The sequence below is a fragment of the Penicillium alfredii genome (genome assembly GCF_028826965.1).
Source record: "Penicillium alfredii strain IBT 34128 chromosome Unknown utg000004l_segment0_segment0, whole genome shotgun sequence".
NCBI lineage: Eukaryota > Fungi > Ascomycota > Eurotiomycetes > Eurotiales > Aspergillaceae > Penicillium > Penicillium alfredii.
Window position 1 is genome coordinate 1919127 of NW_026622701.1, and position 26866 is coordinate 1945992.

Consider the following 26866-nt stretch of genomic DNA (forward strand, 5'->3'; position numbering starts at 1 on the left):
CGCCGAAATGGTTCGATCCCACAAGCCGCGCGAGAAGAACCACTACATGCCCTTCACCCCCGACACCCCCATCTTCGACGAGAAGTTGGGCCGCTACGTCGAGGCCTCTCGCCGTGCCTCTTTCTCTCCTCCTGCTGCGTCCCCCACCCTTCCATCTTCCTCTCCTACCTCCTCCCCTACCACCGGTGCCTCTGCCACTGGCACCATCAACCTGGATTCAACCAACACCACCGCCAACACCACCAAGGGCGAAGAAATGATGCCCTTTTACAAGGGCTACGACGCCTTCATCCGCAAGAACAAGGACAAGGACAAGGCCCTGACCCCGGCCATCTCTCACAAGAAGAGACCCTCAAAGGGCAATGACGCCGTGCAGGCCCGCCTGAAGCAGCGGAAGATCCAGACGCACCGGGAGGTCGCTGGTCTTCCCAACGCTGTTGCTCTTCGGCGTAGTTTGTCTGATTTCCGCCGGATTCACCCTTCTCGTGATCAGGTGGGTCAGTTGAAGGGATCGGCTCGGGATGATACCATCGTCACTGCCACTATTACGTCCACCATCACTGAGTCCTCGTCCAGTGTGTTCCCTGCTGCGACGGACATGACCGCCGAGCATGGCCGGCAGCGCCGTTCGCGCCAGTCCTGAGTCAGGAAACTTTGCAGCTCTTCGGGGGGTTTTTTTATTCTGCAGTTGCACTGAATTCGACGGTGGTATCTGCTTGTTTCTTTGCCGGTCTGGGATGCGGTACACTCTCATATCCACCACATTTTACATTGTGGTTTATTTTCGCACGGGTTTGGGAGTTTGGGAATAGAAAACGGGACAGAAGAACTGCTTTTGTTGTTGGATTACCTCTGAAAGACTGATTGGAATCGAAAGGAAGTTTCTACATTGGCGATGTCAAGTTGGGTGTGTTTTTCCACATCACAACTCACAACCCACCCGTACTTCTCACAGAGATGACGAAATACCATGATTGAAAATCTCCTGGGCAATTAACACACAGTAACCACCAAACTTGAGTGCTTCCTTTGGCTCTGGGAAAGGCCTCCAAGGCAAGAGAGAAAAAAAAAAAAAAAAAAAAAAAAAACTATAGGGTTGTTAGACCTCTTAAACAAGATATGTTCTATCCACAGCGTCACTTGATACCGTGACCCGATGGGGAGAACTTCGTACTACACTCTACGCGTAACTCTACTATAGGCAGTAATTTGAACAATGATTGTATTCGTTCTCAAGCCATATGAAATTCATCAACCAATCATAAAATGCATCACAAAGCAATTCTTTCCCTTTAGATGTCGTCCTCGTCCGAGAAGACCTCCTCACCACGCTTGCGGCGGGCAGCACGCTCCTTCTTCTTCTTGCGGAGCTCAGAGCCTGAAAGAGACAAGTTAGCATGAATTCCAAGTCTAAGCAGTTGCAATAAAACTTACCAGTAAGCTTTTTCTTCTTCTGGACTTCGATCTTGTTACCCATGGCATCAAACTTGTCCTCCTCGTCTTCCTTGTTCTCCAGGCGAGGTCCAGAGCCCTGTCCCTGCACCCAATTGTGGCCACTGGGAACCATCTTGCCGTCGTTGACAGCCCACACTTCCTCGGTGAGGTTCTCGGTGAACTCACGCGAGTGGGTGATGATGATGATACCACCCTCGAAGGACTTCAGGGCCTTGGACAGGGCACCCAGGGAGTCACGGTCCAGGTAGTTAGTAGGCTCGTCCAGGACGATGACGTGGGGGCGCTGCCACGAGCAAGCAGCCAGGACAACCTTGACACGCTGACCACCGGACAGACCGCGCATGCGCGAGTGGGAGACCAGCTCGGCGTCGAGACCAAAGTTGGCGCAGTGCTGCTCAATCTCCTTGCGGACCAGGGGACGGAACTGACCGGAAGCCAGAGCCTCCTTCTGGTCAACCTCGGCGACCTGCTTGGAGTGAGACTGGATAATCTCGTTACGGGGCAACCAGGTGTTGTCGTTGGACATCATGGGAGTCCAGCGCTCGCTCTTCATGCCGATGTTGTCACCCAGCGACCACGAGATCTCGTACTCGTAGGTGTTCTTGAACTTGCGACGAGAGTGGATACCAATGACACGACGGAAGGTACCCTCGACCTTGTAGATCTTGTCCATGGCCTTCTCGTCATCCTCGGTGACGATCTTGTTGGCACGGTCCATGGTCTCACGGTCCTCACCGGTCTGGAAACGCCACTGAATGTACTCAGAGGGCGTCGAGCTCAGGTGGTTGTCAATGTGGGCGAAAGCGTGCTGCTTGATGTAGGCGATACGGATGTTCTCGTGCTGGTACACATCACCGGCGGTGGGGACCAGCTCACCGGTCAGGACGTTAACGAGAGTAGACTTGCCAGCACCGTTGGGACCGATGACGGCAATACGGGAGCCAAGCGAGACCTGGAAGCTGATGTCGGTGATCTGGGGCTTGGGGGTGCCGGGGTACTGGAAGGCCATGTTGTTGACACGGATGATAGCCTTGGACTTGGTCTTCACACCCTCAAGGAAACCGGGTTCGGGGAACTTGAACTCCATGTCGGAAGCACCGAGCTCGTAGTAGGAGCGAGCCGAGGGGACACGCTTGACGAACTCGCTGAGGGAGCCACGGTAACGCTTAAGCTTGAAGCGCTCGTAGTGGATGACGTGCTGGATAACGTCGTCCAGGAAGCGGCTGTCGTGCGAGACCATGATGGAAGTGCAGGGCGAGGTCTTGAGGTAGTTCTCCAGCCAAGCAACGTTCTTGACGTCCAAGTGGTTAGTGGGCTCGTCGAGCAGCAGAATGTCGGGGCTCTCGAAGACGGCACGGCACAGAGCCAGCTTCATCTTCCAACCACCAGACAGGGCAGTGATGGGGCCCTCCATCTGCTCACGCATGAAACCGAACTCCTCGAGCTTGGCCTCGACTTCGTCCTTCTTGGGTTCCAGACCAACCTCGACCAGCTTCTTGAGGGTCCAGCCGATGACGGTCTGCTCGGTGTCGGCAGCGTCCAGGTCGTGCTCGACGTAGACGGTCTTGACCTCGTCCTTCTTGGGGAAACCCTCAAGCTGCTCGTTGTTGATGGCACGCATCAGGGTGGTCTTGCCGGAACCGTTGGGGCCCAGGAGACCGTAGCGCTGGCCACGCTTCAGGCGCAGGTGGGTCTGGTTAAGCAGGATCTTGGCACCATAGGCCAGGGAGAAGGTGCAGTTGCACAGGTCCTCACCCTCCTCCTCGTCGGAGGGGATGTCGTCGTTGGCAGCAGCCTCGGGCGAGGCACGCTTGCGGAGAGTCTCAGCGATGGGGCGAGCGGACTCCTCGCCGACAAGGGCGGTGATGTAGGGAAGGGCATTCTGGGTCCAGATGGCGGCCTCGCTGTCCTTCTCATCGACGAGCTGACCAGCGATGGCAGCAACGTAGTTGATGACAGCCTCACCCTGGGTAATGAGGTTCTTGAACTTGGGCTCCAGGATCTCCTTGATGATGGCAGCGACGGTGGAGATATCACCAGCGGTGGAGATCTCGGGGATCTTGCCATCCTTGACATCACCAACACGGATCAGGGTGTCGAGAGCCTGGCGGGTCTTCTCACGGGCCTCAGGGTCGGCCAGAGTCTCGTGGTTCTTCTCGAGACGGGGCATCAACTTGGGCAGGAAAGGAGCGACAATCTGAGGGTCCTCGACCAGCTTACACATGTTGTCGACGATGACGGCCGATTTACGCTTGATGGCGGTCTCACGCTCAACGAGACCGCGGTCAAGCAGGGGCACCATGATAGCCAGGGTGGGGCCGGTGACATCGGACACGAAAGTGGTGGCACCGAGCAGGTGAACGGTCTCGGAGACGTTCTCGGGCTTGGCAACACACTTGATGAGCTCGGGAATGAAACGCTCAATATCCTTGTTGACGATGAGACCGCAGACCTTCTCCATGGTGGAGTAGGCAGCCTTCTTGATCTCAGCCTTGGTGTCCCACATGGCCTCGGAGACGACAGGGATGAGGCGGGGAACCTGGTAAGAGAGCTGAGCGGGGGCGGACTCGACAAGGGCGTTGAGGCAGTTCAGAGCGGCCATCTTCTCGGGCCACTTCTGAGCGTTGGCAAGGGATTCGAGGATAGGGGGGACAATCGCCTTGACGGCGTTGCCGTTGACAGCCTTAACGATAGAGGCGGCGGCGATCTGAGCGGCCTCCTTGACGGGGACCATCTTGTCACCGACCGCGGCGAGCACGGGGCCAAGGAGAGTCACGAGGTGGGGCTCAACACCGGGAGCGACCGTAGTGTTGGAGGCAATAGCCCGGATGCCCTCGAGGGCACGCTCACGGGCCAGAGCATCCTTCTTGTTGCCGAGCTGCTTCTTGAAGGTCTCAACGGCCTTCAGGGGAAGCGTCTGCTCGGGGATAGGGCCACCGAAAAGAGAGGCGAGGTTGCCAGCAGCGGCGTTCAGCTCATCGGGGCCGGTCGAGACGTTGAGGTTCTTGATCAGGTCCTCGAGGACAGCGACCGACTGAGCGGTCTCCTTGCCGGAGACGGCAGGAACGGAGGAGATATCGGCGGCGGGCATTTTGGAAAAAATGGTGGCGGTGTTTTTTTTTTAAGAAAAGGGAGGAAAAAATTAGAGTAAAAAAAAAGGAAGGGCTTTTTTTCTATGAGGGGTATCTCGGTGGTGAGCAGTGGCCCAGGCTGCGTCGGCTGTCCAGACGCAGCAAACGCTCAACAGGAGCGATAGGATTCTATTCTGTCTATGCAGAAGAGAAAAAGAAAAACAGAAAAGAGAGAGGATGGCACCTCAGAGAACGATGGGGAGAGGAAAAGAGAAGAAGGAGGGGGCGAGATATTTATCGTGTGTGGCCCTCGCCGCCCGAATCAAATGGCAATAAAAAATTTTTTTTTCAATCGCCCATTGTCCCGCGCTAAACCCACAATAGGCTTAGTCCGGTTCATCTTGCACCCCGATTGGGCAAAGCCTCTTTAGCTCGGTTCTGATTGGCCCAGGCGCACTTCTGCCCCAGGACAAACTCTTCATTGTGGTCTCGCACTCTTCTCCCTCTTCACCCCCTTCTCCTCACCATCGAGAAAATCCATGGTTCTTGGGATATGTCTATTATGTGGTTCTATTGGTGAAATTGCAATCTTTTGTTCAGGATCGGACCAGGAAGGATTCCAGTCCAAGATCAGTCGAATACCTTTATACCCTAGTATATGATTCTATGATTAAAATAGCCCAACCCTCTATGCGACTCGTGCTTTAGTCCTCTCCGGCGCTAGTAGTCCGGGGGATAACGCAGCCATCTACGCCTGTGCTATTCTTGCCACCCAAGCGGGTGGCGCAGTCTCTCACCATGGCTACATCCAATCACCAGAACCACGGTCGAAAACTCTTCGAGAAAAGTAAGCCCCGTTTTTGTCCGGCTTCCAGCCCTGCGGCCGGCATAGCCGCTGATCAGATGGATCACTATGTATCTTCCACATTGCGTAAAATAAGGCATCATTACAGATCGGCAGGCCTGGATCGACATTCCAAATGACCTGCGACCAGAGTCAGGGGTCAGGTTTTTCTTCTTTTTCTTTTGTAATTCCAAAGGACTAAGCGCTTCCAGTCAGCCCAAGTACACCCCTGCAGGCAAGCGAAACGGGGTATGAATAGCCTTCAAACGCTTTTTTTCTTTCACCGCTTCACCTTATCGCTTATCTGTTCTTTTTTTTTTTTTTTTTTCTTTCGATATTTCCCTGTGTTTGAGTGTATTCAGTACTGGATAGAAAATACAAGCCGTGAGGAAGAAACAAGAAATCCGAAATACTCTATCATTCCGTCAAGAAAAGCAATAGCGCACCCCAGACTCCCTTAACACCCCCCTATTCTCCTATCATCCCTTATCCCCCGCGAAAGGATCCGAGTGGCAAAAAAAAAGAAAAAAAGCGATCCGAAGTGGGTCTAACTCTAAGTGACAACAGCCCTTGCACTTGAGGAAAAAAAAGAAAGGAAAAGAAATGAAAAAAGGAAAAATTCACCAAACTTCGGCTGAATGACTATTGTTCGCCTGAGAAACTCGGCTCCGTGATCCTTTTGCTCTTGTTGCTCTTCCGGGTCAACCGACAACAAATCAACGTGTTCTTCTTGTGCCCGGATTTAGTTCGTATTATCTTTTCTTTCTTTCTTTTTTCTTTCTTTCTTTTTTCTTTCTTTTTTTTTCATATACTCTTTTAATAGAATTCAGTTGGAAATCTTCGACCCGTGGTCTTTGCAGTGGCGGCCTGGTTTTTTGCTCGGCCTCTCCAAGGCCGTCTGTCCTTTGCTCATAGTTCGCCACTGCATTTACGTCGCGTCGAAGTCATAACCCGACTTCTCCTTGGAAAGAGAATACATTCTGACAACGTTCTATTTGAGGTGGATCTCCGTAGGGCTCCTCTATTTTCTTCTATCGGGGGGAATATGGGGGAGGGGCTATCCCCCACCCCTTTCTACATACCGTACCCATACTGTAGATGCACACCATCTGTCTGTTAGAATCCGGGGTAGATCCACGGACGGGAATAAGAATAAGTGGGCTGCAAGACAGAAGAGATCTCATACAACTCACTTCTACACTTTTTTTTTGAATTATTTGAATGATAATTTTCTCTGTTTCTCGCCCCTTCCCATCTCACTATCCTCCAGCCCCTTTCTGTCCACGGTTTGCGGATGACTCGTCCCTTCCCCCCTTTTTTAGGTCTTTCTTTCAGACCCAACGCTCAGGCCTGTTCCCTGATACACATAGCCCGAGACTACCCTGCATGGGTTGACCTATCACCTCGTCGTCTAGAGAATGAGAAATGTTTAAGAGAAAAAAAAAAAAAAACATATCATATGCAAATAGCAATTAAATATAAATAAAGGGGGAAACGGTCTTCCACCTATCATATTGGGCCCTAATCCTAGTTGCAACACCCCCGTGTACACGCGGCAAGGCTAGAAAGGAGGTTGGTGGGATCAGACTTGTGTGGGTGATGACCCTGCCTCGGTCCTGAAAATCGTGTGCCGATCAGCCAGCACATTACTCAAGGGCTGCGTTTGAATCGAAATCTACTTGAGACTCATCGAGAGTCTGAGGATATGTCTTAGGATATGGGTGGCTACGAGCAACACTTTATCAAACGTGGTAGAATTGGTAAAATATTAGCAGGTGGGGCGAACAGCTCTATAAAAAACACACTCACTCACTCACTCACGCCCACTTGCGCATCTTCGCTTCCCCAAAGTCTATGTCCAGAACAAATCAAGCAGAAAAACAAACCACTCGGGGTATATACACAAGCCCCGGAGAGCACCCAGGTCGAGGTCTGGATGATAGCAAGTGTCGAGTCCCAGAAGTACCGTGGACAAACAAGCTGGATCTCGTGCAAAGGCTGTCCTGTCAAGGGGAGTAGACATGGGGCGACGGTATAAAAAGAAACAGGGAAAGGCTCGGGAACCAAAAATAGTGCTTGCAAATGCTTCACAGCCCCAGACCTCTCTGCATCCAGGCAAAACGCGGACAAAAACGATAAGGTCAATGTCTGTACAAAAAGAGATAACCGCTCAAACTCCAGACCCAAATGCACAACTCCTTGGCAAAATAAAAACAAACGTGAAAAAAACACAAGATTAAGAATTGGGTTCAGGGCTTTTTCTTAATGTGACTGCTCCCCGGTTCGGATGGGGGTAGTTCGTCGCCATCAATCATGCGCCACAGTCGGCGCGGGGAGAAGTTATTGCCGAATAGATAAATCCCGATAAACCAGGCAGCGAGGAGGTTGGCGAGGTGGTGGAGGAGGTACGCGTACGAGACTCCATATACCGCCGAATACATGGCGATGATGAAAAAGATCATCGACGTGACGTACCTCAGCCTATGCCTTCTTGTTAGCCTTGGGCCATACAGCAAATTAGCAGCGAAACATACCGATTCGTGAGGCGTGGAATCATAGCTCCGCTGGTCATGGTCTCGACTAGAACGAGGAACGGCATGATCGACAGCACGTTATGGTGGGACGAGAACGGCATGAACCAGTGCACCACGAGGTTGTGGGCCCAGACCAGAAGCACAAGAACATTGATGGGCAGGATCCACAGCATCAGGATCAAAATCGAGTGTGCGTAGTGGCCGAAGCTCACGTGGGACATGGATTTCTATCACGGGCATTAGATAAAGTTGAGATCACGACGATGAAATAGAACATACGATTTCTTTGGAATGCCACTGTGCCCGCACACATGTGGCCAACTGCACAATACAGGCAACCATGTACGCAAACTGATACGGAATCACGGTCGACACGAGTATCAAGAGGATGGCGGTATGGATCACCCGTCGTCGGGGAGTGGGAGTGTTGAAGATGGGCATGTTTCTAGATCAATTAGCCTTGAAGCATTCGATCAAGTAAGATCTCGGTAAACTTACCCTCGGTCTTCACGTCTGATATAACCCGACTTGCTGTTCAAGGCTCCGTAAATCAAAGAAAAGATATTGACGATAATGATGGCTAGATAGTTGACGATGACGCAGGCACCGACACTGATAAGGCCAAAGAACGGAACCAAGAACCAGAAAAAGGCGTCCTGGGAGCCCAGCAACAGATCGTTCTTTGTGAAGTCGATAGGAGTCTCGGTGGAGTTTGTTCGCCAGTGGAATGGGTCCTCGGACTGGGGCAATGTCGTCGAGGTGGCCAGGGAGGAGGCCAGCAACGACATCGCTACCAATAAAAGAGGAAGGGAAGATCGCAGGGCACGGTCGAGGCCATCGCCGAATGGAATGAAATACCCAGTCTCGTCATACACCTGGAACTGCTTGCGCAAGACCAGTGCCACCACCAGCAACGGGAACGCCGCAAAGATAGTGCGATAACGCATGACAAGCTCACCGAGACTACTAGAGATGTCAACCTGCAGCGAGATATCGACTGTCGAGTCGGAGCTAGGGTCCGTCCAGAGCTGGAAGGATACCCCACCCAGAGCAGCCTGGTCACGAAGCGCAGGCGGCATAAACGGTGCCATGCCGTGCAAGTTGACGTTGACCTCGTCGACATTCACAAAGAACTTGGATTCATGCGGGTCAGAAACGGACTGTCGCAAGAGCGGGGCGAAGAGTTCCTCCTTCTGAGATTGCCGAGTGATCTTGAGCCGATAGTCCAGCAGGCTAGAATGCAGGGCCGGGATTTGCACTTCGGTGAGCATGGGCCGATTGGCGGGAAGCCGCACCTTCAGGCCAGCACTGAGCAAACCACCAAGGCCTACCTTGGTGCGGATCATTGCGTCCGAACTATCGGAAAACTCGGCAACCAAAAAGCCTTGCGTAGGGGCACTAGCCTTGTCCACGATGGCCACAAATTGATGCTCTGCGAGGCCCTCCAAGTCATACTGGAGATAGGAAAACGGTGGGACCCGATCGTATGCGTGACGTGACAAGTGAGTTGAAGCCGGCAAGTGAATCCTATCCTCGACCGCAGTCTTGCAAGCTAGACGGGTCGAGCCCACGGTACCTCCTGAAAAATCCAGGTTCATCGCGAAGACATTCGACCGGCTGCCGCTGAGCGGGAAGACGCTGCAGAAAAATACTTCGATGTTTCCATCTTTATCCAGACTTTGGTCTGTAAGAAGTGTGAACTTTTTACCGGGAACACCCTGGGGAGGGATCGGCAGAACGCGAACATCAGGGCCGTTCTGGAGACCTAGTTCACGGAGGATCAACCGCTGGCCCTGGGCAAGGATGGTGTTTGCGTTGTCCTCCAGCGTTAGGAGGGTATTCGGTTCTGCTCAAAGAATCAGCATAGATCATTAACCATTAGGGGGAAAAAATGCAGCATACCTTTTTGTGACAGTGACCGCTCGGCCACCGACTCAAGTCCAGTCAAGTACCACCGCTTGAGCACTCGCATTCGCTCTGCTCTCGGCTTCGTCTGGGTTGGGCGACGAGCGTCAACAATCTCGAACAGCGACTTAATGATGGCTTTGCGGAACTGGTCGCACCAGGTGATCGACAGATGGTCCATGCCAATCCACACGTCCGGAATGGTCGAGGTAAACACGGTAAATCCGTGTGTTTCGGGAACCAGCGAGGAGATACTCGCGTAATCAGATGGCACCACGGTGTCACGAGCACCCCCCGCGATGGAGATGAGGGTGACATGCCACAGCGGGTTGTTGTTGGCCCATGTCTGTGAGTAGGCCTCGCGCCAGTAGTCGTTGATTTGTTTGTAGGTATGGACAATGTCCGAGTCAAATGAGACAGGTGGTTTCGCATGGGGAGCAGACATGGTGATGATGGTATTGACCGAGTTCGCCTGGTAGTTGGCCATAGTCAAAACCGTGCGCGCAACAATTCCGCCCATGGAATGGCCAATGAGAACAACCGCATTAGGGTCTGGCAGCCCTGGATCTCGTCGGGTTCGCCGTGGGTCGTGATAAAGCGACAGGATGTACGAGATAGCCTCGTTCACGTATTCCGCCTGGTCCAACAAGGTCTGTCCGTGAAATGCCGCCATGTCTTCATTAAAATCAACCATGAAGAAGTCCAAACTGCGTGTACCAGCCGCATGTCGGTCCTCGTCGTGTCGAACCACATCGTAGTAATGCCGAGAGGCCTCCGCAGCCAGGGACCGAACCTGTCGGTAGCTGCCCGCGTTGCCGGGAAGAAACAGAACTGGGACGCCATTCAACTGGGGAAAACAAAAAAAAAAGGTCAGCATCCGAGTTTCCCCACACGCAGAGGAAGAAGCGATCATACCCCAACGTTATCCTGGGTATAGGGATCCACGCCCTCCTCCCGGTATAGGTAGAGGTTATATTTGCTCGCAAAGCGCGTGTGTTCCGTATCAAACTCCAACATTCGAATAAATGTCGGGCTCATCATGGGAACGCCACATCCATTGCTACCGACTTGCCGGCCGGTAAAGGAGCGCAGGATGGAGATCAAAAAGACGACAGCGACGCAGGTGGTGAAAGCGGTTAGGATGGAACATGACCAGGGGCTGCGCAGACGGGATTGTCGCGAGCGACGGCCGTCCGGGGAGGGAGCCTCCATCGGAAGCCGTGGCGAGCCCAATGGCATGGTTTTGGTATCGTTGGATGGTTGGAAGGATGGGGTGCGCCAGAGGCTGGAATTCCGCGAGCGCGGCGTCGAGGAGTCGCGGCGGAGATCGAAACTGGTGCCGCGCTGGGCTATCTGCGATCGCGAATTGTCGTTGGGGGTCTCGATGGCATGAGATCCATGATCGTCTGGGGTTCGAGCCAAGGAATCTTCAGCGTCGTCCTCGACAGGGGAGCCAGACGAGCGTCTGTGCATTGGAGGCGGAGCCGGGACTCATCCAGCACACAGACACGATCGGATCTTGGCACAGGGAGTCGATCTGGCCTGGGGCTAAATAGAGTAAGGGAAAAGGGGAAAGGGCCCGGGGAGGGTTGGAATGCAAAGGAAGACAGGAGGGAAGGGTGTCAAAGTGGTTGGTTGCCGGACTTGGCAGCGACCGGTCCCTGATTTTTCGTAGTGGAGACACCCGAACACGACCGGCGTTTGGAACAGGAACCATGAAGATCGGCTGTGATGGAAATGAGAAAACAAGGGAAATCATTTAGAATCATTTGGGAACTTTTTTCCCCTGGATTTTCAGGTGGAATTGGCGACTGGCTATCGCATGAAAGGAGGCCAAAGGCTATATAGATGAGAAACAAGCATGTCGATCATCTGGAGATCGATCCCTTCCCGTGAAACTCTGTACATACGCAGGAGACACGACATATATCGAAATGCCCAGGCTATTCAATAAGAATACATTTATAGACATATCCAGGTAAACCGAGGATGTGGACAGAGACAATTTGCAAATACTTAGAGAAAGGGCACGTGACCAGATGTGAATGCCTTAGGGTCCTGGCTCGCCCCACCATGGAGATGGCTCTCCTGTCTTCTTCCTATCTCATCCACCGTCGTCTCTTGGCCCAATTGGTTCTTTCCTCTCAGCACATAACCGTGATGACCGCTTCGTCTCGTTTAACCGCTTCGTTAGGAGAGAATCAACATGATCTAGTGGATCTTTCCTGGCCGCTTCACCCTTGAAATCCTGGAAGACGGATTCCCCAGATGTCATAAACTTTCGTTCGGGGGCATCAGCTCCTAAGTACTTGCGAGCCGTCCTGCGATGCGAGATCCTGAATATCTATTGACCATATAAGCTGTTGTCGAGAGGGTATAAAGGAATGGAAATGAACCAACCTGCACTATCCGAGAAATGCTTTCCATATTCTGTTCAATATCCTGGTCTCCTGCCTTGAGAGCTCGGTGGCGGAAGGCATAGCGTCGGATGGTTTCCACGAATTCCCGCTGGTAGTATGGGACATTCCGGTGCGAAGCCTCTTTCGTAAGAAAGGCGTCCATCCCAAGGAAAGCATCGACGACCTGCATCATCAGGGTTTGGCCACCCTGCACGCCGTCATATTGGACATATTCTCCGTGTTCGATTCTCCCTGCTGCCCATCCCTGAAACCCTTGAACATGATTCAACCAGACCCTTTCGCTGACTTTGGCCGTGATGAAGGTCTGGTAGAACTTTTGAAGGCGTCCTGGAGCATCTGTTGGATGAGCTCCAGCTTTCGAACGCATTGTGCTTTCTCGCCTTTGTCGAAAAGCGTGATGGATTCCACGATGTGGAGGTATATGGGGAAAGACTATAAGTTATGGTTTATGTCTTAGCCCTCCCGTATACTGCTGATCTGCCGAAAGACTCTATACTCACCAGCTTTTCCATCATCACAAAGGAATACATAAAATTATACTCGGTGCGTTGCACAATGTCCGGCATGCCTTCGTTTATTTTATAGACCAGTTCTCCCGTGTCGGTAAAATTACCAAAGTGATTGGACATGATGCACCCTCCCGGAGAGTGAATCTGGTATCGATCACAGAGAAATCCCCACGCCACTTCTAGCTCTGGCGGGAGCTCAATGAATTTAGTCGCTTGCGTGACCTTGACAATTGGAATTGTGGCCCACCTGTTTCGAAGCTTGTCAGGTGAGACGTTGGGACAAGATCACAAGCAAGGATGGGAGGCTAGTTATTACCGAAAGGCATGGCGAGAGTAAGCAATGCAGGATAAGAACCCATTCCAGGCTGCAGGAGACATCTCGGTTTCCTGAGTCGACCCTCTAAGAACGCTGTCTACCGCAGTGAGGTCAATGTGAGATCGAAGGAGTTTCGCCATGCGGCTGCGAAACTCTGTGCATCGACAGACGTTGGCTTCATCGTCATCCAGATTCGCAGTGCAGGGCAGACTCGAGCATAGAGTGCGGTAGATTTCGTGGTACGGACGTAGCGGGCTCGGCCATTGAGGACCATGTTCTGCACGCGGTGGCCAGCTTCCTGCACCATCGGTTTCGATCAAGGTCTGGAAACTTATTACGGTGGCATGGTCGCTTTTGAGGGTTTTGGCTCGGAGAATGTAGGCGTCTTCGCTGGTGATAGGGACGTGCTGTTGTTCAGGAACGAGTTGGATCTGTTGAAGCTTTTTCCGAATTGCTGGCAACCTCGTCAAGATGGCATACACAGCTGCTAGAATGGCGAGTATGTATATCGCAAACATGATGTATACTGGTTTGACTGTGGCTCTCTGGGTGCAATATCCGTCGACCAAGAGAGAGTCTAGGGTCACTTCGACATCGTAAGGTCTGAAGAATATAGAAATCTAGATTGATGAAAATACAGAAATAAGAAGAAAGTAGAACTTTGTTCCCCAGAACGCTTAGAGAGTAATAAATTCTAGATAGAGGTATTTAGTCTTAGATTCTACAACATTGAGTGGGTTTGTACTGAGCTCAGAGGTTCGCTGATTCTCCACATGTGGACTCGAAGGATGAAATGGCGGCTCGGTGTTAACCAAGTAAATTCCATCTGGCAAGCCTCGTAGGTCCAATCTTGGGCCATCGGGTTGAAAAAAAAGACCACCTTGAGATCCTGAGCCCAAGCCCAAAAATTTATCGCAGCGAAGCTCTTCGGATTTCAACAGGGGTCACGGTAGATTTTCGTGTCTGGAAGAATATCTGATGCCTAATAGGCACAGAAATGTGTCGATTGTAACTAAGAAGTAAACCCCCCTATCCACGACTGCAACTCGATATGATGTGATGAAGCTAACCAAAATGCTTCCTTGACTATAAATCTCAAATGGTGTGCAGATCGAAATGCAACCAGGAATTTAGTCAGTCCGTGGGTTGCTTTTGGCCCCCGATCAGATAGGAAAATCCAATAGATGATGGGCCAGGGGCTTGTTTTTAAGGTTGATGAACTGACCCACTTGTTGGTAGAACAGGGGCCTTTTCTTTACGATTATGCGTCGAATCTGAATGAATCGCCAGTTAGATCTATCCATGAATCGTGTCAATGCACAATTCCAAAAATTTAGTTATGGCCCCCTTGTCGATCGGTGTACGTCGATCAGTCTGGGTTCAATAGTGCCATGGCCTTGTCCATATACTGCGCTTGTGATTCTGTCAGCCATTAGGGGGTCCACCATTCATATTCTGGCATTGACCGATAATGTGGGATCATTCGGCCCGTGCAGCCTTGTAATCCATTACTTGCATCTCCTCACTATCCATGGATACTCCGTGCGAACCATGGGAGACGCGTAATATCCAATATAACATCAATTAGCCGAGGCAGAAGACTTGAAATTGAGCTGCCAAAACAGATCCGCCATTTGACCAAACCCAGATACTCTTACTCCTATGTGATGCCCGCCTATTGGGTTTGGAAATCCTCAGCTGGGAATCTTGCCAAAAAAAAAACTCCTGGACAAACTTCTTATCCTTGCGCAGCCAAGTCTCTTGTTGACAAGAGATCGAGACTGGGTCATTATTGACCACGCACGCGCCAGTCTCCTATAATGACCACTCGCGATGAGGCCCGTGTTTCTTCCCTCAACAGTACCACGATTAACACGCCGTCGTCCAACCACTCCACCCCAACCACAAGTTATTATAACAACGATGATCTAGAAAAGGAGCTTCGCCTTTCAAATTCTGAGACAGGGACCAAGGCAAAAACACCAGAGAGCCCTCACATTCCTCCACTGAGCCCTCCCCTCACTGCCGCACTCGGCCCGCCGCCCGACGGGGGGTTGCAAGCCTGGTTGACTGTTCTCGGGGGGTTCTGTTGTCTCTTTGTCAGTTTTGGATGGATCAATTGTAGGGGCAAAGCTCATGCCTACAATTTGAGGATTTCTGCTAATACCCGTACAGGTATCGGGGTCTTCCAAGCATACTATGAAAGTCACCAGTTACGTGATTTGTCTACTAGCAAGGTGGCCTGGATCACGTCGCTCGAAACCTTTGTGATGTTTTTTGCAGTGCGTTCATCACTAGACCTCATATACTAATACAATGAATTGAACTCTGACATTCCTTCAGGGCCCAGTCTTCGGTGTTCTCTTCGACAGCTTCGGCCCACGATGGATCCTACTAGGCGGGACATTGATGCATGTCTTTGGTCTTATGATGGCATCTCTGTCAACAGAGTACTACCAGTTTATCCTTTCACAGGGGATCTGCAGCCCGATTGGCGCCAGTGCCGTCTTCAACGCTAGCATCAACTCGGTCAGCACCTGGTTCGCAAAGCGCCGAGCAATGGCGCTTGGCGTCACAGTCTCCGGATCCAGCTTGGGTGGTGTGATATTCCCTATCATGGTATCGCATCTGATTCCTCTAGTTGGCTTTTCATGGGCAATGAGGATCTGCGCGTTTTTGATCCTGTTTCTGTTGTGCATCGCCAACCTGACTTTGAGATCCAGACTCAGCCACCGAAAGAAGTCGGTGAGTATAATGAGCTTCTTGGAGCCGCTCAAAGAGATCAAGTTTGTGATTACCGTCGCCGCATGCTTCTGCTTCTGCTGGGGGATGTTCCTGCCCTATACATTCATCATCACGCAGGCAGAGCGGTATGGGATGTCGTCGCAGATATCGCAGTATCTCATCCCCATTATGAATGCTGCAAGGTGAGTCACATTTTTATTTCCTTATTTCCAAAGCAAGTTTCTAACTATGCCGTAGTATCTTCGGCCGCACTCTTCCGGGAGTATTAGCAGACCGCATCGGCCGCTACAACGTGATGGTCATCTTTGGGTATTTTGCTAGCATTCTCGTACTAGCACTCTGGCTTCCATCGCGCAGCAATGCCCCTGCAATTGTCTTCAGTGCCCTGTACGGCTTCGGCTCGGGCGCCTTCGTCTCGCTCTCCCCGGCTCTGATTGCCCAGATCTCCGACCTGCGCGAGGTTGGTGCTCGTAACGGTACTTGTTTCTCGATCATGTCACTTGCTGCTCTGACCGGGACCCCAATTGGAGGCGCGTTGGTGTCGGACGTGATGCACGGGTCTTATACTAAGTTGCAAGTCTTTTGCGGTGTGGTCATGGTGGCTGGCGCCTCGCTATTTGTTTTGGCGAGAGTGGTTGTTGGCGGCGGTAAGCTGGCTACCAAAGTATAATATATGAGGTGAAACATGAGATATAGCTCAAAATACCGCCGCGTGAAGCTGTATATTAATTAAAAAAAAAATTAGTCCATTAGACGCACAGGCTGGCTCTCTCTCCCTCTCGCCTAATATCGATCTACACGCCATATCGACGCGTCGACGTGCTGGTGCTGAGACTATATAGCTGACAAGACTATCTGGCTCGCCCCTCTATTATTTGCTTTATTATAAAACATTCTGTGGCCTAAGCCAATCTTTATTCACATATCAGTATTCCAAAAACATCAGAAGAATAAGTAGAAAGAAAGATGAAATCATTCCCAGCATATAAATAGGACAATCCACTCTAGGCAGGCGGTAAAGCAGAACCAAGTTGAGACCCACCGAAGATCACCGCGATTGATCCCCTCTACTTTCCCCCCTAAATACTCATCATCTGTCCTGGCGTGATGCCTCTCTACTAATATTACTGCCATCATGCCTCGCGGCAAAGAACTCGACCCGTTTATCCGCACTCGGATTTGCGAGCTCTACAACACCGCAAAATGGGGCTACAAGCGCATCCACAACGCCTACCCTCAAATCCCTAAATCAACAATTGCATATACCATCAAAAAGGAGCGTGAGAGGGTCAACAACCAGTCGCAACGGCGCTCTGGCCAGCCGCGCAAGCTTACCGAGGATGATCGCGATCGAATATATGAGCGATTCACGACCGATCCCACCGCTCGACACGAAGACTTGCTCGCCGAGGTGGATTACAAGATACAAAGGCCCGCATTACGGTATCTTTTGAAGGAAATGGGCCTTCAACGAGATCAATAGCTTGATTTTCTAGTATTGGGTGAATTGATGCTCCAAGGTGACTTGGTTGGAGGAGGGATGTACGAGTATCTTTCCCTTAAGAGGATTGAGTATGCGTTTATAAGACCAATGAGTGTTTAGATAGACGAGCAGATTAAGGGAATAGTTCATTCAATGGGATACTGGATATTTCAAGATCCTGTGCTATCCTTCCTAGAAATACTCGATGCACTATCTTCTTGTTTGGTAGTCCTATTGCATAACGTGGCAAGCGTCGATAGTTGCGATTATTCTCAATATTGCAAACTATATGGCTATTTGACATGAGACATCAAGATGATCAATTTTCACCCTCAATCACTGAAATCATTACGCAAATTTCCCCAACGTTTTAGCAACACTTCCCATCAGAGGAGCTCTCATTCAAAACCTGCGGCCTCTGCGAAGTATCCAAACGACAGAAGCACGACGAATGCACCGGAACATCCGCCACCGCAAGGGCCAGCTCAAGCGGCTGTTCAATCATAGCTGCTTCGTCCGCCCTCCCCAGTCGGACCAGACACTCATGGTATCCCTGCAGCGACCAGACATTGTTCGGGTGCCGGCGCGGCCGAATGACAGAGTGGTCCAAACCTAGATCTGCGCGGTATGTCTGCGCTGCTTCATCCAAATGACCCTGTTCCATGAGCAGGGCAGCGTATGCGTGGCGCACAGGCTGCATCCATGACCAAGGCTCGCTATATGGCAACTTGTCTTCGAGGTCGATTGCCTGGCGCAGAGACGCAAAGGCTTTCTCGTAGTTGGCGCAGCGGTATTCAATTTCCCCTTCGAGCATGGCGGCGGCGACCTTGAGCACGTCGATCATTTTGCCATTGTAGGCGCGGCGGGTCTCGGGGACTCGAGCCCACGCTTGGTTGAAAAGTCCCTGTTCCTCCCGGGCTGTGGCTACATCTCCGGTAGCGGCAAATGCCAGGCCCCTGGCATAGTGAGTGGCGGCAGTAGTGCTTGCAAATAGTGTGCGGTCGTGTGGTAGTTCTTTGCGTTTGAGGTCCTCCCACATGCCAAAGCGCACCATTACATGTAGCCGAATAGCCATGAATTGTTCAAGCCAGTCGGCCATGGGTGGGGACTGGATTCGAAGAACTTCCTCGGGGACTGTTGCTTCCATGCGAGTGACCGCGTCGAGGGCAGTCTTCTTTTTGCCGGCAAACATGGCAGCATAGACCAAGGAGTGGTAGTCGTGTAGGCGGTAGAAAGTATAGAAGTTTTTAGCGCCTGACTTCCGGAAATATTTGTCGTCTGCGAGAGTCGATTTGTAGTTTGAATGAATAGAGCGTCGCCAATCGCCAATCAGGATATCCAAGTGTGTCGGCATATGATGGATATGGCCAGCGTCAGGGACCAGATCACGCAGATGATCGGCAACATCAATGCCGAGCTCAGGAGTGGGCGACATTTCGATGAAATGAATGTACAGGTGAAGCAGTCCGGGGTTGAGAGTGGCATGCTCCCGCGCCAGCGCCTCTTCTAGCACAGCTTTCACCTCTATCGTGGGCGCTTTGGGGTTCGGTTTACTAGTAAAAAGATCCCACAGGGCCCAGGGAGCCATGTTCATCAAGGCATCGGCGTATAGTGTGGCGATATTCAGGTCATTTTTGAAAGCGTCATAAACCAGCTTCATGGCATCGGCATAGCTCTTGTTAAGGGCCGGGCAGTCCTTCGCAGGCTGGTCGGTTGGGAAACGGAATTGAATCGCATCAATCAGAGCCTTTTCAGTGGGAGTTGCATTTTCTGCATATCCCTTTGCCTTTCGAGATGCATCGTGGCCCCGCTGCACCGAGGTATAAAGGTCTCCCAGATCGAACTTCTCCCAGGGCTTGTTATAGTTTGGGCCGATCGCATAAGCGAGCCCCCAATATGCCATGGCGCATGTAGGATCATGGGCGATGGCCTGCTCAAAGCAGTAGGCACCCTCGATATGATTAAACGAATGTACCCAGGTCAGGCCCCGATTAAACCAAGTTTGGGTGTCGGCGCTGCTGGTGGTGATGGTATAGCCGAACGAGCCCAAGTTGTAGTACTCGTCGCTGGCGGGGACGGGGGAGGGAATATTTTCGGCCATGGTTTGACAGAAGGTTGAGAAACCAAAATAGACGAAATCCGAGCATAGACCTCGGGTTTATATAGCTCAAGCCTGATCGCAACAGGGCGAAAGTGGTGATGAAGTGGAACCACAAAAGTGGGACTTCAAACACCGAAGACGCCGAACCATCTCTTCTTCTTCCACTTGCCATCACCTTATCCCAGAGCAGAATCAGAATCACAATCAACGAAACCAATGAAGTGAGAATGGGTGGAAAGATAGAAGCAAAATAATGCCAACTGCTTCTAGGCCTGTGAAGGTGGCATGTCTGGCTTGGTCGGTGTCCCATATACCTCAGGCAATTGATCCACGGAGCCAAGCACTGACATTAGTCAACGGCAGTCGGGCCTCGAAGATTCGCTGTAATGGCCAAATGCCATGTGCCACTGTGAGCATTTCCTTGAATAAAAGGTCGATGAGAAGTATAGTAACCATATGAAGTGCTCTATCCACCATGAAGAATGCCGATACCAACCGAGTCGACGAGGTGGCGCCCGACGAGGCACTGCGGCTGCCGATGAGCTGGCTAAGAAAAGAGCTCGCCAGCTGACAGATAAAGACCGCAATGTGCATCGCCCAAATGATCATCATACCAGTGATGCTGCTCTCTTGCCGTCGTTGCTATCCTCAACTGAACCAGATCTGCAGCCATCCAGGAACGCCCTGGATAATTGCAGCATAAACTTTCCGTCTCCACTCGGCGAAACTACAGATCTGCAAGATATTCCCAGGATGGTGGAGCCTCCTAAATGGAGCATACGAGCTTATCGCTGTGATCAAGATCTGTATGACCTGTCTATGAGGGAGTCTATGGGATTGAAAGGCTAATCTTTTTTACTCCGGTCTTTTTAAAACCTAGTATCAACGCGTACTACATCTTCATTCACCCATACTTTCCCTTACTGCCTCCCCCGGCCGCAGCTCAATATGAGGACCAATGCGTGGCTGTCAAGACCTATTCTTCTTATTTGAATGCTTCCACGATGCCTTATTGGCCTGTCTCCCCACTTGGCCTCGCCCTGATGGCGATAATGGCTCTACTGCCCGTCCCCGATGACTCGCACACAACAGATACTGAGGCAGACCTCCTGCGACGCTCTTATGCTGATCTATATGCACGTTCTGCGTTGGAGTCTGTGGAAGATTCAATCAACCTATCCTCTCATGTCGAGCCCGCCAAGGGACCGCAAAGCACTTTACACCCCGCGGTCCCTCGAGAGATAGAGCCCGTCCTGACATTGGGACTTCTGAGCTTGTTTGAGTACTGCCAGCATGGGAACATCCCGAAAATGCGCATTCGGGCAAACTTGGCCCTAACCATGGCCATGGACCTATCGTTGCATGAGGTAAGTTCCCAGACTGGATATTTGGATGCCCAAAGGCGGTGCTGGTGGGCAACGGTGAGTAACTCTCTATCTTTTTCTCTCTCTCTGTTTTCTTCTTCTACTACTTTCATTTCTATATTCCTATTTTCCTACGAATCCTGCCAACACAAACAGATGTTCCTTGCCTACCAGTCATCCATCATGAATGCCTTGGTGAGTTGTGATCAAGTGCAATATCGATCGAGTAGCTAACCACGATTAGCCCCCAATCATCACCATAGGTGATGCTCGAATCACAACCCCATTTCCCGAGTTTCGTGGCTGTCGTGAGGTGCGCAAGATCTGTCCTTGCCTACAATCAGCCAGGACTTGTATAATCTGACCCATTCATCCGTGCTCTAGCCGTGGCCACTTCTAGTAAATGCACAAGAAGCCCTTCGCCGCAGCTGCGGGATTGGGCGCCAACTCATCCGAGAGAACGGCAGTAACATGCTGCCCCGCTCTCTCAGGGAAGATATCCTAACTCTAGACTCGTTTATCTTCCATCTCGCCGCCGAAGCAGACCGATTCCGCTGCGTAACGAACTATCAGGGAGCCGAAGCAGACGCCTCTCGCAATTTATGGGCCATATCAAATGCCCTCATCCACACTGCCAGGCTCACCCTTCATCGAGTGCGCGCCTTTCTCGATCGCCCTCTCTTCCTTGCCGAGTACTACGACTATCTTGCGATAGATACCGTCCAGGAACCACAACAGACACGCCACCTTTATCTCTCTACGGACCGAAAGACCGAAATTGACACCGTCTTCCCATTCACCAAACAGCAATCCGTCACAATCTGCTTCCACTCCTCCCTTGTCGTGTCCCGGGTCTTTCGCCGGCTTCCATCCCCGAATCCAATGTACTCCGACGCCACTGACCTGGAAATCGCCGTGCCTTGGGCATCTAGGCAACCGTTAGCCTCTCCCCGCTCCATGCCCTATATGGCTTCGTGTCAGCTGCAGAGCTTCTGGGTCCTAGCGGCGGTGCTGTGGCGGGTGCATACGGCGATGTGCTCTGGAAACTTGGCCAGCTACTCATACCTGCTTGATCGACCGAGTGGAACGACTCAGGTGCAAGATGCGGAACGGCTGATCGATGAATTGCAATCGGGAATGGAGGCGTTGGGGAAATCGATTCAGGCGGATGTGGTCTTCGGGGGGTGGCACCGATGGCCAAGGAGGTACAGAGGGTCTATGAAAGTACTGCGATGGGTTGAATTGTATTATCGTTTTATTGATAGCGGTTCTACGTAACGGTGCAAATCAGACTTTGTGTTCGTCATTGAATATAGGTGTTGTCTTTCGGCGTTGTTTCGAAGACCCTCTGCCAACTGTACTCACGCCAAAGAGTATCGGAGAGACTACTGTGAGGTTCCCTTCAATCCTTATGAGAAAAGAACATAGAAATTGGAGATATGAAGTAACTCGAGTAGGCCGAGTATCCATAGCTTGATGCGACGATTTTTGCGGGGTTTCGGCGACTCGGGGTTTGAATAACCCTAGCTCGGGAGTATGACATGGAGCTGGCTATCCTCACGCCACCTTTTGAATACCTGAAGATGTACAATCATCATCGTTATAGTTCTGTATTTTGATGCTCTGAAGAAAATTGGGGCATTCCAGGGCTCTCAAAATACTCGGGATATACAACTTTCGATCAAGCAGTCTCAGCAGCCTACCGGTTTCTGAAAGTCGGTGATTGAAATAATTACAAGAATTGTTGATATTCATTCGTCAGCAAGTGTCTTCTAGACAAGCCCCCAAGAATATATTTATGTCTTGCCCTCATCAGACGAAAAATTCTGCATTTATTCGTCCGACCTCCACACTGGACGCTCAGCCCAACATGCTCGTCCCACCGTGATCCCACTTTCCCAAACAGAGGACTATTACAATCTGGGCACATTCAGTCGCAACATCAGCACCACGAATGATGCAGCACAAATCTGATTTGACCACGGCCTGATATGATGTTATTCATTCAACCATGACGAAGCCTATCGATGCTTCGAGCAAGCCCATCGCCCATGACTCGCCTTCGCAGCCGCAGGAGACCTCGATGAAGCAAATACCCAGCGGCAAAAGTACCTCGCAGCCGCAGCGCGCGTCCCCGTATCCCGAAGAGACCATCCGAACCGCCTAGTGGATATCCTCAAAGTGGCGACTGCGATGCTAGACGGCGAGATCGAGTACCGGCGCGCAAACTATGCGTCTGCATTCGAGCACCTATGCGAGGCAATCCGCCACGACGATGCCCTCTTGTATACCGAGCCTCGGGGCTGGATGCTGCCGACGCGCCATGCGTATGCGGAGGATCTGGGCTTGGATCCGACTCTGACGCGGGCTCATCAGCATCCTGATTCGGTTTGGGCGTTGCATGGGTTTCATGAGTGTTTGGTGCGCTTGGGACGGCTTGCTGAGGCGCGGATTATTAAACCGCGGTTGGACTTTGCGTCGAGTGTTGCTGATGTGGAGATTCGGTCGTCTTGTTTTTTTTGTGTCGGTTGGGGGGCTGAGTATTAAAGAGGGCGAGGGGCAAGGATGTTGTTCGCAGATGGGAATTTCTAGATATGGGGTATATACTGGAGTATTGACAATCTATGAGGCTACTCTGGAGATAAGAAAATAGAACTTGAATAGGCGACTGTAGACGAACTTGATTATTCCAAATACATTTTATATGTTACTGTCTTTCCACCCCGGTCACCTTGGCATGTCATCGACTTGGGGTGCGGGGTCTCCTATAAAAGCTGGTCATTTCCTTGTTTTCTTGTTTTCGTCTTTTCATCTATCTCCTTCACATCTTATCATCTCAGGTGCGTACCTCTTTCCTTACTGTTCAATAACAACCCATGAAGATATCCTTCAACCCTTGGACCAGCTGGGACCAGCTGGGATGAGCCATGTCATAATTAAGCAGATTCGGAGTGTTGCCGTTGATTCGGGAGTGATGATGGATTCTTGACGTGGAGCGATGCTAACGGGAAATAAAAATACTTCAGGATTGTCCAGTCGACATTAAGAGAAAGCATACGCCAGTTAAAGCTATGAGAAAACAGAAAACAGAAGAGCATTCAAAGCTACTTGTGTTTCCAAGCTATCGCATACATCGCCCATAACATTCGTCAGTCGGGTATCTAGATCCTTTCATAAATAGCCACCGCCCCCTTCATCAAACACGCTCCTGTCGCGACGCTGTCGCCTTCTCCGGGTCACTCTCGTAGTCATCCGGTCGCTCCATACCGCGATGGGCCGCGACGACTGCCAGATCCGCATCGTGCTCGGCGTCAAAGTTGCGACCGAGACGCTCGGGTCCAGCCAGGGTCACCAGGATAGTGTAAGCAAACACACAGCCCATGAAGATACAAATAACCTTGCCGTATTCGTAGCGGTGGGCCTTTTTTTAGTAGGCGGGAGTGGGAAGCGCTCGCCAATTGTAGACTCGATCGTCGAGCTCGCCGACGAGACCAGGTTTCCGAGCTGGTAGGCCGTGCCGACAGCGAAGGTACGGATGGCGCCTGGTGACAGCTCCATCAGATGGATCGGAATCACACCCCAAGCGCCCTGCACCATGAACTGCTCGAAGAATGCGGCCGCCATCACGGACTTGTCGGTTACGAATGTGTAGGGGTATAGCAGCGCGCCGCCCACGATGCTGATTACGATGATCGAGAAGCGTCGGCCGAAGATTTGACTTGCCCACCCGCACAGGGTTCCACCCGTCAATGCGCCCAGGTTGGCGACTACCTGTGTGACTGTCACGGCGTCGGCGGAGAACATGAATTGGTTTTCGAGCATCGTCGGGTATAGGTCCTGTGAGCCGTGGGACTACATGCGCATGTTAGCAGCTGTGGAGAAGTCGGGGAAGCACACTAGGACAGCACACTACATACCATAAAGTTGAACCCGGCCATCAGCAACACCAGGTACAGCAACAGTAGCCAGTGGCGTTTGAGTGCCACCTTGCCCTCGGAGAAGAACGAGGCAGCCACGCCACCGCGCACCTCCTCGCGTGTGGCCTGTCGCCGCTGGAAAGTCTGGGTCTCAGGCAAACACAGGCGAAAGAGGATGATCAGCACCGGTGGGCAAGCAGCGAACCAGTACAGCGGCCGCCAGCCGTGCGGGGTGGTGTTGACTAGGCCGCGCGCAAAGGCCGTCGCGAGCAAGTACCCAAAGGCGTAGCCCTGCTGAAGCAGCCCCGAAATAATACCACGCGCCTCAGGCGGGCAATCCTCGAGTGCGGTGGCTGCTGCATTCCCGTAGAGACCACCCATGGCGATTCCAAACAGCGCGCGACACGCGAGGAACTGCTTGTAGGTCTGACAAAATCCGGCGCCTAGCTCCAGCACGATAAACAGGAATTGGTTGACAACAAACGGCCATTTCCGGCCCCAGCGATCCGACGCGATTCCAAATGTGATTGAGCCCACCGAGCGAAGCATCAGCACCAGCGTAATACCCCAAGTGATGTCGGTCACGGACTTGTCGAATGTTTCGGCCAGATCAGAGGCCGTCAAGGAGACGGTGAAGAAATCAAACGAGTCCCATGACCAACCGAAGAAAGCGACCTGTAGTCGTCAGGGTTTGAACGTGCAAATTATTTCATCAATTAATTGTTTTGAAAGAAAAGCGCATACCAAGAAAAACAGCCACTGCTGGCGGTTGAGCAGTGTGAGTGCTTTGAAGGGGTTTGGCGCCGGGTTCATCGGCGGCACCAAAGACGGGATGCGAGTGAGGATGTACTGCCCAATACTCATGTCCTCTTCGACATCTGGCGACGAAGGCCCAGCATGCTGGGGCTTTTCATTAGTGTCAGCCATGACTAGTGGTGCCACTCCGAGAATAAAGTGATAAGTCGAAGAGTGTGCGGTGAGGAGAGGTTGGGATGAAGGACCACAAGGGGGAAGGGGGACTTGCGCGACTCTAAATACGCCAACCGCCGAACGTCAAAAAAAAAGCCATCCAGCCATGGACTACTCACATACCCCGCTCCCCTCGAGATAACGCCGATTCCCACGGGACAGTCAGCTTGCTGGGATCCGGGGACAGGCCCGAATGGCACCCAAGGAACTGCCGATCTTTTCTGGCGAAATGGCGGCGCTGACCCGCAGACCGGGGGAGACACAGAGCAAAAGTCGGCATTCGAAAGACGCGATTCCACGGTACGGCATGGGCTTGTAGGGATGCTCGCACAGGGCACTTCTCCACAAAATCATCTTCCCCCCTTCACATTGGCTTAAATCGCCTTCTACAATCCTTTGGATATCGGCCCTCCAGGCACGGTTACAGCCAAGAACCTTGTTTTCGTCTGTCATCGGCGAGTCTAGCGTGTCATTGCGCTCCATTTCCAACTCCTGATGTCAGGGAAATGAAGATGTCTCCCCAGACTCCGTTGATCTGCTCCCCCCAGACTGTGTGGGGTGTGGAGAGAGGCCAAAATTCTCCTAGACCCACCACAGTCCGCATTACGAAGCAATCAAAGCACGGATCAGATCCCGCCATCGGGCCATGGCCCTGGGGACATGTTGGGGGGTTGTTTTCTGACCAGATTGCCACAAATACCCAGGTGGCTGTCCAACAGCTCGTACAAGCCGTGATCATGTCTCGGGCTAACCGCTTATTCAGGCTATTCCCGAGACTCGGTGGCTCCGGGGGCGAAGCTTAGCGCGGGTTCTCCAGCAAAGTTTCGGATTGGCTTCGGGAGCTGAGAGGCGTCCGGATCTTGACCGAAGCACCGAAGCCACGAGGTCAAATGGGCTTCAATCTATGAGCATGAGAGGGGGCATGGGCCAAAGAAAGCCACCTTTCTCCCCAGGACAAAGATCCCGACCAGTCCCGCGAAGTAAGAAAACTGGAGCCCTGCATGGTCAACCACCAAGCAAATAACATGGGGGAGCCTTATGGCTTGGCAAATTCCCCTCTCTTTCGCCGAACTTACGACAAGATCCGACATATCAAAAGAGGCTTGAGTTTGTCTTGGCTGCAGTGCCACGGTTTGCCACGAGATTGGCAGGAAAGCTTCTCCCAACGAGGGCCGAGGCTGCTTTTTATTTCCTCTTCATTTCCTTTTTATTTTCGTCGGGGTTTTTTGAGGA

General features: G+C 51.8%; 9 protein-coding genes across 9 annotated transcripts; 4 read left to right on the forward strand and 5 right to left on the reverse strand.

Annotated features, from left to right (window-relative positions):
* Positions 1–7: 7 nt before the first annotated feature.
* Positions 8–643, forward strand: NUU61_002384 (uncharacterized protein; the record flags this gene model as incomplete). The annotated part of the gene is made up of 1 exon (XM_056652966.1): positions 8–643. The coding sequence occupies one exon, from the start codon at positions 8–10 to the stop codon at positions 641–643; it is 636 nt and encodes a 211-aa protein (XP_056514033.1).
* A 649-nt stretch (positions 644–1292) lies between these two features.
* Positions 1293–4546, reverse strand: NUU61_002385 (putative translation elongation factor eEF-3; the record flags this gene model as incomplete). Its single annotated transcript, XM_056652967.1, has 2 exons — positions 1293–1378; positions 1435–4546. The coding sequence occupies 2 exons, from the start codon at positions 4544–4546 to the stop codon at positions 1293–1295; spliced, it is 3198 nt and encodes a 1065-aa protein (XP_056514034.1).
* A 3073-nt stretch (positions 4547–7619) lies between these two features.
* On the reverse strand, positions 7620–11282 carry NUU61_002386 (GPI inositol-deacylase; the record flags this gene model as incomplete). The annotated part of the gene is made up of 6 exons (XM_056652968.1): positions 7620–7851; positions 7905–8131; positions 8184–8349; positions 8403–9750; positions 9807–10656; positions 10725–11282. The coding sequence occupies 6 exons, from the start codon at positions 11280–11282 to the stop codon at positions 7620–7622; spliced, it is 3381 nt and encodes a 1126-aa protein (XP_056514035.1).
* Positions 11283–11913: 631 nt separating this feature from the next.
* NUU61_002387 (uncharacterized protein) lies at positions 11914–13572 on the reverse strand (the record flags this gene model as incomplete). The annotated part of the gene is made up of 5 exons (XM_056652969.1): positions 11914–12153; positions 12210–12542; positions 12593–12661; positions 12730–12985; positions 13055–13572. The coding sequence occupies 5 exons, from the start codon at positions 13570–13572 to the stop codon at positions 11914–11916; spliced, it is 1416 nt and encodes a 471-aa protein (XP_056514036.1).
* A 1302-nt stretch (positions 13573–14874) lies between these two features.
* NUU61_002388 (MCT family MFS transporter) lies at positions 14875–16469 on the forward strand (the record flags this gene model as incomplete). The annotated part of the gene is made up of 4 exons (XM_056652970.1): positions 14875–15175; positions 15230–15336; positions 15398–15981; positions 16037–16469. 4 exons carry the CDS (start codon positions 14875–14877, stop codon positions 16467–16469), a joined length of 1425 nt encoding a protein of 474 aa, XP_056514037.1.
* A 1183-nt stretch (positions 16470–17652) lies between these two features.
* On the reverse strand, positions 17653–19383 carry NUU61_002389 (uncharacterized protein; the record flags this gene model as incomplete). The annotated part of the gene is made up of 1 exon (XM_056652971.1): positions 17653–19383. The coding sequence occupies one exon, from the start codon at positions 19381–19383 to the stop codon at positions 17653–17655; it is 1731 nt and encodes a 576-aa protein (XP_056514038.1).
* A 753-nt stretch (positions 19384–20136) lies between these two features.
* On the forward strand, positions 20137–22025 carry NUU61_002390 (fungal specific transcription factor domain-containing protein; the record flags this gene model as incomplete). Its single annotated transcript, XM_056652972.1, has 3 exons — positions 20137–20189; positions 20264–20804; positions 21132–22025. The coding sequence occupies 3 exons, from the start codon at positions 20137–20139 to the stop codon at positions 22023–22025; spliced, it is 1488 nt and encodes a 495-aa protein (XP_056514039.1).
* Positions 22026–22758: 733 nt separating this feature from the next.
* NUU61_002391 (TPR domain protein) lies at positions 22759–23294 on the forward strand (the record flags this gene model as incomplete). Its single annotated transcript, XM_056652973.1, is given in 2 exon segments — positions 22759–22855; positions 22867–23294. The coding sequence occupies 2 exon segments, from the start codon at positions 22759–22761 to the stop codon at positions 23292–23294; spliced, it is 525 nt and encodes a 174-aa protein (XP_056514040.1).
* Positions 23295–23943: 649 nt separating this feature from the next.
* NUU61_002392 (sugar transporter family protein) lies at positions 23944–25591 on the reverse strand (the record flags this gene model as incomplete). Its single annotated transcript, XM_056652974.1, has 4 exons — positions 23944–24168; positions 24231–24599; positions 24665–25339; positions 25409–25591. 4 exons carry the CDS (start codon positions 25589–25591, stop codon positions 23944–23946), a joined length of 1452 nt encoding a protein of 483 aa, XP_056514041.1.
* Between the last annotated feature and the right edge of the window lie 1275 nt (positions 25592–26866).